Source organism: Sceloporus occidentalis, unplaced genomic scaffold (assembly GCF_023333645.1).
Source record: "Sceloporus occidentalis isolate IW3139 unplaced genomic scaffold, rSceOcc1.0.p SCAF_6, whole genome shotgun sequence".
Classification (NCBI taxonomy): Eukaryota; Metazoa; Chordata; class Lepidosauria; order Squamata; family Phrynosomatidae; genus Sceloporus; species Sceloporus occidentalis.
Genome location: NW_028316986.1, coordinates 32633771 through 32646587, shown reverse-complemented (window position 1 = coordinate 32646587; position 12817 = coordinate 32633771). Strand labels below are relative to the sequence as shown.

At 37.7% G+C, this 12817-nt stretch overlaps 1 protein-coding gene across 3 annotated transcripts in view; it reads left to right on the top strand.

Moving 5' to 3' along the window:
• LOC149310581 (voltage-gated delayed rectifier potassium channel KCNH1) overlaps positions 1 to 12817 on the top strand; it is a 346345-nt gene that overhangs the window by 199810 nt on the left and 133718 nt on the right. For all 3 annotated transcript variants that reach the window (XR_016281686.1, XR_016281687.1, XM_089529247.1), the window contains exon 10: positions 3214 to 3410. Coding sequence is in view for 1 of the 3 variants with exons in the window: in XM_089529247.1 (XP_089385373.1) it covers positions 3214 to 3410 (197 nt within the window). In the remaining 2 variants the exon portion in view is untranslated. The remainder of the gene's footprint in view (positions 1 to 3213; positions 3411 to 12817) is intronic.

Genomic DNA, 12817 nt, shown 5'->3' with positions numbered 1-12817 from the left:
TCTTCCACGTTCTCGGTACAAATCTCTTAGAAAATACCAATATTTTGGATTTCTCAAAGTTTATCAGTAGGTGAAATTTGTCACAATATTCAGAAAATCTTTTCAAGGCTCTTACCATTCCTACTTGGGATACAGAGAGTAATAGAGTATCGTCAGCATATTGGAGTACAAAAAGCGGACCATTTCCCAGTGAAGGTGGGTGAGAGTCTACTGTGTTCATAAAGGCAGGTAGATCAGCTACAAATAGATTAAACAGATGAGGAGCCAACACACAACCCTGTCTGACTCCTATACCAGAGTAGATAGGGTCTGTTAATCTTCAGCCTGCAAGGAATCCAAAATCGTATATCTGTTGTTTAATTCTAAATCAGTTTGTAGCACTGGAGACTCTTGCCTATTAGTAAAAAGGGAGTCTATCTTTGTCTGTTCAGGTTTGTTGCCTGAGTCAGTAGTAGCTTTGGAACGCCGACGTTTCCGTAGCTTCATGTTGCAATCAGAAGTTAGAGGATAAAATGCTCAGAATAAAAGGGAGGTTGTCAAAAATCGGCTTAGACAGCATTTAAAACAAAAACAAAGTTAACAATCCAGCTGTTTAGGTTTAAACAAGCTGATAAAACCTTACAAAAATTTAAAAACAGGAGCTCTAAATGCAGCGTCTTATCAGGCTTCCACCATCTTTGCCCCTCCCAATCATCATATATAGAGAAAGAAAAATACTGTATTTAGAATGATATTGTGCAAGAACAGCAAATATAAAAGCTATATAAATACACCATTAGTTTTGAGCAACCTTTTTTGGGGCACATGTAGCCTCTTCCTTCTCATTATAAAGAAATTAAAGCAGAATCCTAAACCATAGCTTCCTATTTCATTGGATCTAAGTTCAAAACATCTTTTAAGATTCTGCCTTTTTTCTGAACCTGGTAAATATACTTTGCTAATTTAGATTTAAAAAGGAGACTATAATTGATTGAAGACTTCTATAACAAACCAAGGATACCAAGAAGAGAGGAGCTAATATGTGGTGAGAGGGTAGGAGTACAAATAAAACCAATGTGCATGTCTGCCAAGAATGGATAATTCACATACAAGCAACATCTTTGTCAATACCCAAACTAGGTTGCATCTATACTGTAAATATGATGCAACTTCACTCTGTGTTAGGTGCTGTAGCTCCAGCTAATAGAAACCTGGGATTTCTAGTTTTACCAGTTCTTTAGACTTCTCTTCCAAAGAGTGCCAATGCCTCACAAAACTACAAATCCCAGAATTCTGTAGATGGAGCCATGGAAGTTAAGATGGTGTCCAACTACGTTATTTCTACCCTTAGTAAGTACTTTGAACCATCATTCAAACTGTTCTTCCATTTGCATATTATTATCTCTACAGTATAAATGCATCCTTAGAAAATACTTTGAAATATCATTCAAGCTGTACTTTCATTTGCATATATTTAATGGCTTTAATTAATCAGCATAAACTGGGCTAGTATACAAATTTTTGAATGGAATATATGGCTTTTTCTTTCCTCTTTTTCTTTAGTTTATAACACTATTTCTCTGTAGGTGTCACTACAGTAGTGCTTATTAGTATAGCCTGTAGTTATTACACAAGATGAGTCAAACATTTTTTGAAATGTGGACCTTTTTACTGGATTGCCGCTATTTTGACGCGACGGACGCTTAGGGTCTGCACGTCGCACCCCCTTGTGATTTCGCGAGTGCGCCGCAGAAAGAACCCGCTTTTTGCTGGTTCTTTTTGCAGTTTGTCCGCTGAGGCTTCCTTGCGTGGCAAAACAAGGTGCCGGCAGACACTATCTTGTGAAAGTGACCATTTGACAATAGAACCTCTCACACTTTGAGGAGAAAACATTTCTGTTGATTAGATTTTTTGATTAACATGTCTGACATGCAACATTTCTTTATGAGAAATAATTCAGCTAGGTTTGAATGAATGAAGAAAATACCTTTTAAAAATGACAACCAGCTACATTTTAAGGGATAATCTGACCTTCTGTTTATAGATCAAGGTGTACTACTTGAATTCAGATGGAATTATATAGAAATAAAATGGGTGGGAGAACAAGATCTCAGGGTGACTTTTATCCACTTTGCCAATTAAGCTCTTAAGCCAGGAAAGGAAACAAAAAGAGACTGAAGACATTATTTTTGAAGTTTTAACAGAAGGCTGACAGTCAAGATTCTGTTATTCAATTAACCATCTTACTTTGACAAATTCCTGTAATTAATTAATTAGCAAATTAAATAGTAGGGTCTAGCAGAAGTGGCATTTTGAAAAAGGTTAGGAAAAGTTAGTTTTCTTGACTGAAAAGCACAGGAGAAAGAAACCTTAAATACATTGATTAGAGCTATATGGAGTACTGGCAACACTCTACATTTTAAATTGAATGGATTAAGCATGTTGTTTTGTTAAGAGTTAGTTGACTTTTCCAAGTTGAATCCAACATTGCTTCTGAAAATGAACAAAATAAATGCAGGTATGCTGTTCTGTATAATGATTTAGTGGGTTTATGCTTGAATATATTGCACATTTACAAACTGGTTGAGAAAGGGGGCCTAGCATTGCATTCCATTACTCATGGTATACAAAATTCTGCATAACCAACAAGCTACCTATGAAATATGAGGCATTCTGCAAACAGTGTGCAAAGTGATAACACTTTATCTTCTATCATAATAAAGGGACTACAAGGCCATGCTAAACTGCCTCAAACTTGTATCTATTGAGCAGGGTTGCCTGAATAGTTCTGCACCCTCCACTGTCTGTCCCATCCTTCCCAAGGACAGAATGGACATCTGAGGTCAACACAATGCCAGTAACAGTGGAGGTTTGAGTTTACACACAAGGCTGGCCACATGGAATGGGCCAGGGAAAATGTTTTTACACAGAGAACATGTTCTTACATACTTGGCTTCACATTTAGATCTGGTCCAACAGTATTGTCTAGGGAAGATGTACTCTGTTAGCATTTTGCCTGCAACTTGTCCTAGCATACAATAATTTTTGGTTCTGAGCCATGGACTTTGAGCAAAGGACATTGTTAAAAATGCATTTTCAAAACATGGCACAATATGAGAAAAGGACTTTTAATAAAAGTGGGACCTTTTTTGGAAATACTTCACTTTTTTATTTTGATTTTTGACACTTTGGCAATTATTTGACTAAGGATATTATTGTTATTATTTCTCCTAGGTAAAGGAGATGTTTTTGGTGATGTCTTCTGGAAGGAAACTACTCTAGCCCAGTCTTGTGCTAATGTAAGGGCTTTGACTTACTGTGACCTTCATGTGATTAAAAGGGATGCCTTACAGAAAGTACTGGAATTCTACACAGCTTTTTCACATTCTTTCTCCAGGAACCTCATTTTGACATACAACCTGCGGAAAAGGGTAAAGTATATTGCGTTTCTGTACTCCATGTTATGAGGAGGCTTGTGTCAGCTATCTTGCATATGATATATATTCCTAATTACATTATGTCACTTCGTTCCACGTTACTGCTACTTTGGGAGTGTTTTAATATGACCATGTGGGTAATTTGTACCAGTGCACAGCTCATCCTCCTTTATGTCTATACTACAGACTTGTTTTATGCTGATTTATCAGCAAATTCAAAGCAGCCTTGTAAAACTACATTCCCCATATAGGATGAAAACACCTCGGAAACAATTTTTGATAAAGTGTGGCATAAAGGTGTTGTTGTTTTTTTTGTAGATAAAATATATGTAGGCATGCCAATGGGTTCCTAGGGATTCCTGTGAACTGTTGTTGTGCTAGGGCAAGGATGGACAACTCTGGCCTTCCAGATGTCTTTGGTCTATAACTCTCACTGGTCATAGCCAGCATAGCCAATGGGAAAGAGCTTCACCATCATCTGTCAACACAAAGAAGGAATTACTGACCCTACTATTTTGGGGGTTTTCATAGGTTGTTGGATGTTTCTGTAAAATTATGAGACAAGGTGAGTCTAGAGCCTCTGATCTTTGAAAGACTTATTGACTTAGCTTCTGCCACTGTCTCAGTCTTTGAATGTGCAAACAGATGAGAAATTCAGTGGGTTTTATCCCAAGAAAACTCAACTATATCAATATGATTTCTCCAGCTGCACAGTGGCAAAAAATGGACTATAGCTTATAGGTGAGAAATGCTGATAAATTCTAGAATATGTATGAAGACTGCTGCTTGGTGGATGGATTTTTATTCTTAAATGTAAAATACAAAATGCAAATCTTTTTCTTGAAGTAGAAAGTGTGCATGAGTGCATGTTTGCATGATGTCTATAAAAAAAATTAGCAGTAAAGCTGAACCAAAAGAAGATGTTTTTTTTAAAAAATGGGATATTTCAATAACATTTAAATGTGGACCCCACCCCCATGTAATATTTTGGTGAATCTATCTAGAAGGTACAAAAGTGTCTACCAAATCAGATGGAAATACATCCTGAAATGCTTTCATTTGCTTTTACCATGTACACAAATCTGATACAATGCATAACATTGTGACATCATACTATTTACTGTATGACTAGGATCACCTTGTGACTAATCCAGGTAGCACTGCCCTAATTCTGGACTGTCTTCATGGCACTGACTTCTAAATCATATATGAATAGCTATGTAAATGTAATATAATGATCTTATGCTGTTATAGGACTGTTTGAGGAAGCTTTGCTTTTTTCTATATTCAGCTTAAAATACACTAAAGTGTTTTTTGTCTAAATTACATAAAAAGGTTTGCAACTTTATATAAACTCTTCAATGAAATGGAGGCAAAAGTCTCCTTGGTCTTCACTGGCCAAATTCGACAGGTACAGGCATTTTCAGAACAGAAAATACCATGTTCTTCCTGCCTTTTATATATGTGTTAAAGATGAAGAGCCCCTCAGGAAAAAAGGTGGCAATACTAATTAAACACTAATATGATTGAATACACAATGACTGAAAGCCAAATCCTCAAAACAATGAGGTTAGATAGATCTGTCTGTCAGTTTCAGTTGCTGCCATACCTGAGTTTTTACAAGTTCTTTCCATGCTGAACATGAAGAAATTTGCAGATTTTGGTAGATTCATAAAAATGAATTAAAACAAAATTATCATTCTCCTTTATCTTATTTTTTATATAATCTCTGATATTTCCCATTTGATTAATTGAGAAAAATGGACATAGTAATAGCAAGTAAGAAAGATAACAGCTGTGAATACGATTAAAAAAGGTAAATATTCACATATCTTAGAGTTAAGGGAATTAGATTTCATTCACTTCTCACATCCAAAAGCATGACAGTCAACCCTCCACATCTGCAGCTTTGACTTTTGTGGATTTGATTGTTCATGGATTTGATTAATATGTTCTCCATAGGAATCTCTAGGTCCTCCAGTGCAACTCCGTGGTCAACATCTAACAGAGTTGTGCTAGAGGACCTAGAGATTTCTAGAGAGAATACTTCTCTAGGTATTCATAGGTCCTCCAGTGCATGTCTGTGGTCAATGTCTGGCAGATGTTGACCACAGAGTTGTGTTGGAGGACCTAGAGTTTCCTAGAGAGCTGTTCTCTTAGGTTAAAAAAAGTTTTTTTTATTTGTTGTTTGTCCACTTTCACGGGGGTCCTGTGCCCTTAACCCCAGAAAATGTGGCGCTCCCACTGTACTTCTGACTCAGAAATCAAAACAGATGAACATTCAGTGCAATCCTAAGAAGCAATACAGGAGCAAGTGTCTTGAAAGCAAATGTACTGAAAATACATATATGTGGGGTTTTTTATTTTATTTTATTCTATTTTATATTGTGTTACTTTGAAGCCCATTCTTGTACTTATGTATTGTGTTGTTGTTTTTTTAATTTTTAAATTTTGTTGGTCATTGACCAAATAAATACTACTTACTTACTTACATATATGTGTCCTTCATACCTAGAGTTTAATGTTTGTAAATTATGCTTAGGTACAATCCATATAGTCAAGTATGTACAGGGATTTGAGATTTGCTGTGCAAGTTGTGTGGTTTAGGATTAGTTATGCATCATTTCTAGCAGACAATACAGAGTGCTTTCCATGCTAAAATAATGTAGGAAATATATTTTCAGATGCAGGAACGATAGGAGAAACCCATGAAATCTGATAAAAACCAGAAACGGCTTTACAAGTGTGTAACTTTACAGCTTTAATTAAGTATAGCTTTGCAACTGTAATTAGTGGCATGCAATGAGCATGACCCATTTTGTTAAGACATTTCCTTATTATGGCTTCAAATATAGCATGGAATTCTTTGGCCTAATTAACCATCCTGTTTGTTTGTCTTGTTTGATTCTAAGTTTTGACTGCAACTGAGACGAAAGGAAATCTTCACAGCATACTGTACCTTTTTTTTTTTTTTGAATGCCTGCCAATGGAAAAAGCTAGTATTTTTTTAAAAGAATCAAGTTGGCAGTAAAGAAAGTTAAATCATTTCATTATTCCTTGTTGAAAGGAAGAGTACTAAATTGGAAAGAAGCAAATTAGCTAGAGCTGAGATTTTGTTTACATTCTGTGAAGTTGAATGCGGCAATAAAAGTAGATATTTTATTCAGACCTAGGCGCAAGCTTACACTAGAAGAAGAAATGTTGGGGACATTGCATCATTATTGGCTCCTCCTATTTCTCCAGGAATACACAAATGGAAAAACTATTTGTTATGACACTAATATTTTATTGTGGCTTTGCCTCCTCTACTTTGGATGCTACTTGTGGGAGAAGAAAATAGTAATGTGACATCAGATTACTCTTTCTCTGTTGTTGTGTGCTTTCAAATTCTTTCCGACTTATGGCTATCATAAGGCGGACCTATCACAGGATTTCCTGGCATGATTTGTTCAGAGGGGTTTTGCCTTTGATTTCCTATGAGACTGTGAGAGTGTGACTTTCCCAAGGTAACCAATGGCTGGACAGAGATTCAAACCCTGGTCTCCAGTTGTAATCCAATGCTGAAATCACTACACCACATTACGCTACTCCTTCATACAGGAGCTTAATAAACTGTGAAATTTAAGGAGTTAAATCAGCTTTCCCAAAAATTACAGAACTGTGGCAGAGGGGAAGATGGATCAAGTGTTCATTAATGGACAGTAGATATGTAGTCTTCCAGATATTGCTGGACTACAATTCACATCATCCCTCACTATTGGCTAGAGTTGCCAGATCTTAGGACTTGGCTTTGAGTCACCAGTTTTTGTGGGTCATCTCCAAGTGGGTAATTTATAAAGAGTCTCCAGAGGGTCTATGTACTTAATTAACTTACTCCTACCTTCCCAGTTGTTGGAGCAAGGGGTTGCCCTCTACTCTGCTTTGCATCCACCTTTGGGCTAGGAGCAACTAGGCTAGATTAAATGTTCCTTGACCCATCTCCCTAAGTGAGTGAGAAGGAATAATTCCCTCATTTCACTTTGCTGTGGGAGCAGCCCCTTTAGGATTTCTGTCATAATTTCCAAACAGGAACATATTTTCTCTGTCTGGTATTTGACCAGCTAGGAGCAACTGGGACTGATCTTCAGTTTATAACATTTCATTCCTTGGGGCCATTTCTAGGTTTTAGGTTCTGTTCTGGAAACCTCATGGCCTCAGACATACATGAACTAGTCATCTTATTATTGGCTATGTGAAATAAGGCCAATAAGAGATCCAGTCCATAGTACAGTATGCAAGTGTTCACATTGCCTGACTCCATTTTAGGACTTCCTTTAAAACTTAAACAGACTATCACTGGACTGATTTGAGAAGATGTCTTTAAGCAAAGGAGTTTCACTCTGCCCCTTTCATGTTGTTTCATCAGTGAAACATCTATTATAAAAAGCACATGCCGTAATAGCAATTTCCATCCGATTATTGAGATAATGGTATTTTAATTGGATTGCAGTCACTGATAAACTGATGTTGATTGATAGTGAGAATCATTAAATATGACTGGTATTAAGGAAGCATGCTGTAGGTTTTGTATTTGTTTACTTGCAAGAAGTTGATTGCAAATCAGTTATCCCGAGTCACCCAGTGAGCTTTTCTTTGCAGGCTGAAGAAGATGCAAGCATTCTACCAAGAATATGGATAAAATATTCCAGATGGGATCTCTTGAAAACAATTTGATTTGTTTTTCGAAAGGTGTTGTGTTCATTGTTCTGTGGGCATCAGTTGTCCAGTATGTGTTAGAAAAGTTTCTGTGGCTCGAGGCAGAGATATTAAATTTTGTTCTAGTTTTGGTGGATGATAGAGCTTTTGTGTGTGTGTGTGTGTGTGTGTGTGTGTGTGTGTGTGGTAAAGACAGTAGCATCATTAGGGGGTACAGGGTCTGTGGCATTCACCTGCTTCCCTTTAAAATGCTTTAAGAGATGCTGGGAGTGGAGTGAAGCTCAGTGGGAGGAGAAAGGAGAGGATGACGAATTTTTTAAAATTAAAATTTCAAATTTCAAAATTTTAAAATTTGAATTTAAAAGAATATTCTTTATACATTTTCTTTAAAAACATCACATTTTAACCAAATCTTCACCATGTATATATAAATACATTTAGGTTTTGTGTATGGTATTGCAATTTGAAGATATAGTTTTAATTTTACTAGTTGTTTATGTCACAACTGTTAGCATGACTTTCAGTGGTATATGGGAATTACGATTTATGAGTAACATTAGTGCAAAAAAGCATTACTAAGGATTCCGTATGGTGTGAAATGAGAGGAGGTCAATGAGTTACCACACAAGGTGACACCAATCCAAGTGACACCACTGGGTAAAGATAGAGGTATGATTTAAAGAGTAGTTACAGCTACTCATATTTGGTGTCATGGCTTGCATAAGAAACACACAAAGCTGGAAAAGAGCAAGTGTCCTGTCTTTCCCTACTGAATAAGGTCAACTATTTGAATTTGAAGAAGTGCATGTAGTGTAGTCCCAGTCTTCCTCCTTCTTTCCTCCTTCTTTTTTAGTGTGTATACAAAATGTGCAGTTGGAAAAATTATGCAGTCGGGAAACTGATAATATGTAGTTTGGAAAATGTGCTAGAAACTAGACACATTGTGTTTATTAAGTTTTTATTCTACACTTAAATGACAGAGACAGTATACACACAAATTAGCATTCAGTTTCAAAAACAATATACCCAAAACATACTAAAAGGGCACCTTGTTTTTGTCCAGAACCTCCTTATTTTTATCTTCACTTGAGGTCACAAAACACTTTTATCACATCTTTGTTAAGTGCCCTTCTTTTTTAACTTGAGCCCTGTCTCACACTCATTGTTCCACTTTTTGCAGCCAATGCAGAACTGTTGCCCAGCTGGCATATTACTGAAATCCTATACTGTAGACCCAATTGAATACAGTGTAAAATGGACTAGTTTTGAGATGTCAGCTGAGTTGAGACGAGCTGTCAAGCAATCTTGTTGAAAACAAGAGAGTCCTAGCTTTGAAGAGGTACCAATGTGGGCCTCATTAATTAGATGAGGCAGCAGAACTGTCCCTTGCAATTAGGTGTAAATTGGGATTTATGTGGATTGGTGTAATAGCCATCCAACTGTTTTGTTAATCAATGAACTAAGGGCCCAAACAGACAGGCCAAAATAAAGCTGGTTTGGGTCAATTTGGAGGTATGCTGTTTAAATGATGCATGCATCCTAAGAGGCTGGAAGTTGTGCTAAAGCCACACTCCAGTCCTAAGAACTGGAGCACAGCTTTGGTGCAGCTTCTGGCCTTTTAAGATGCATGTGTCGTTTAAACAGCATACCTCCAAAGTGACCTGAAGTAGCTTTATTTTGGCCTGTCTGTTCGGGTCCTAAGGCCGATTTAGAAATTAATTTTAGCTGTATAGTGGATAAGAACTACTGATTACTGTGAAGCAGTTGTCATGATACAGAGTGTAAGCTAGGAGCTCTGTGTGTGTCTTTTGGTGTTGGTTGTCCAGTGGGGAATTTGTGCAGTTGAATATCTGCTTTTAAAAAATCCAACACTGTTGGGCTGTAGAGGGACAGGATTTGGCATCAGCTTCTTCTACTGTTGGTAATGCTCTTCTGCCAGAAGACCACCCGTTTGCCAGCTGAACTCAGATATCTACCAGCGCAAGGATCCAGCAAAACCATTCTGCTGATTAAGGTCTTCTGGTAGGAAAGCTAAAAAAGGTAGTGAAGAAGTGGGTGGGAATGAGAGAAGTCAAGTAATGTTAGAACCAAATCTCTTATAGTCTAGACGAGACATTGCAACTATATATGGTTGTCAGCCTGAAAACTGGAGAGGGCTCCTCTCCTTTTAATAGCTATGTAAGAGAGGGAATATTAGCAGGCAATACTTGTCACATAACCAAGGAAAAAGCAACAACTGTTGAAATTCCCTCTTCAATGCAATCACTAAAGTAAGATGAACCATTAATGTCCAGTTTTCAAACTGGCAACCTTATCACTGTGCCAGCACAGGATCAAGGCAGTCCTAAATCAGGAGTAGTTCCTTGAGCTGCATGTGGCTCTCAAGCCCATTTTTTTTCAGCCCCCTAAGATTTCTTGGTGCTCCCCAAATTTTTTTTCCATTTCAAATTTCTTTTCTTTTTTTTTTCTTTCAAGAGCAAACCACTGACTACAGGCAATGGGAAAATGTACTGTAGCCAATATGTTAATCAGTATGAAAGTATCACATTTTCTAGTCAATATCATAGTCAACACCATATTAGTTAAAGTTCCAATAAACAATAAATATAGTTTTTAACGTATTGTAAACAAATGCAGAAATGCAGGGTATAAATGAATATAATCATCAATAATAATTACAATAACAACAACTGTGATGAAGAGCCACTCAGAAATACACACAGAGGCAATCATTCTCTCACACACTCTCTTGAAAACAGGAGATATAGGCGATATCCAGACCGGCCAAAGTGCCAGCCTGGATACGTGCTAGGGTTGCCTCAGGGCGTCCTTTCCAGACGCCCCACAACCCTAGCACGTAACCACAGCGTTGTAATGGCGGTGCCCTGTCTACATGGGTGCCACCATTACAATGTCACGGCCATGCCACAGCCAATGGCGTGGCGCGGATGTGATGCCCTGGCGCCACTGCAGGGTGTTTGTGGCTCCTTCTGCCGCGTGTATCGCTGGTGTGGCCCTTAAACAGCTGCACCAGCGATACAGAGAGAAAGGGGCCGAGCGGCCCCTTCCTCCCTTTCCCCGCCGTTCTCAGGGTGTCCTTGGGGCATGAAGCCCCAAGGACACTCCTTTCCAGGCCACGGGGAAGTGGCATTTTGCTGCTTCCCCAAGGCCAGGAAAAGCGGCGGATCGGGGCTTCCGGGGCTGCCGCTGTGGCAGCTGAAGCCCTGATCCGTCGGGGAAAGGGGCGGGTTCAGGCTGCCCCAAAGGGGTGGTCTGTATCCCGCCATAGTAAACAAGCACATAAAATACAAACCCGGACTCTGAGATCCTCTGGAGAAGCCCTTCTCTCCATCCCAACACCATCACAAACACGGTTGGTGGGGCACGAGAGAGGGCCTTCTCGGTGACTGCCCCTAAACTCTAGAACTCCTTGCCCAGGGAGATAAGAACGGCTCCCTCCTTGATGGCTTTCCGCTGGCAGGTGAAGACCTACCTGTTCAAACAGGCATTTAAGGAATTACTATAAGGACAGGCTGGAATGTTGGACTAGTTTAGTCATTCTTTTAAATGTATGTCATTTATTTATTTATTTTTAAATGCTTTTAATTGTACTTTTTGTTTGTTTGTTTGCTTGTTTTTTTAATGCTGAGAAGCCGCTCAGAGTCCCAGTCCTGGGAAAAGAGTGGGATAATAATAATAATAATAATAATAATAATAATATGTTATTACAAAAATACAATCACAAAAATAGAATTTTGTCCTAATTAAAAAAACCACAGAGATCAAGTATTCTGATCACCTACTGTATACCTGTAAATGGCAATATTCTCAGTGAGAATGAATAATAAAGAATGTTTGCACATGTATAAACAAAACAGATACATACTTTTACACTCATCAGTGAGAGTACAGAGTTCAGAAAAGTATGGAACGAAAACATGATATTTTCAGTTTAAGCTAGTCTGTATTATTAAGTAACTGAAAAGGAACATGATTGAAACTAGAAATAAGGAAGTAATTCATGATGTATGAATGATTAAATTTTGTAGTGTTTCCCCTCCCCCTGTAATTTTTGTTGTGAATATGTATTTTTGGGTATATGAGATACATTTTATAAGCGTTATCTAAAAAAACTCAATAAAAAGTATTTTTAAAAATCAGTGAGTGCAGAGTAAGGAGTTAACATTACAGAAATTATGTGGCTGTAAAGCAATTCAAGTGTTTGAGATGTTGCATTCTATCCGTGTTTGCACAGACTGTTTAACTTTCAAAACTGGGGGAAGTATCTAGGGGAAATAATACTTTACTCATACAGTAATAAAACTGAGTATTATGAGCTGGACATATTTGTATACGAAACCAAGTAATTGTGAATGTCATCCTTGTTGCTATTGTAGTCTGCAGTAATGGAAGAATGCTGGTTTCATGTGAGTCATTATTCTGCAATGATAACAGTTGTATTCTTAGCTAAAAACATGCCATAGAATTCAAATACAAAGCCAAGCATTTCCCAAGAACAAATATTGTTGTTATCACTGTTGTATATGGCTTTGCATTTGAATGTACACAGTTTTTCACAAAGGATGAGATGAAAGGTCTTTAAATAAAAAGTTTCTCTGAGAGGCAACACAGAAGGTAATGAGTAGCTGTATGCAGTTTCAAATATATATGCCTTGACTAGGTTACAGAGTTAATTGCAGTAGGAT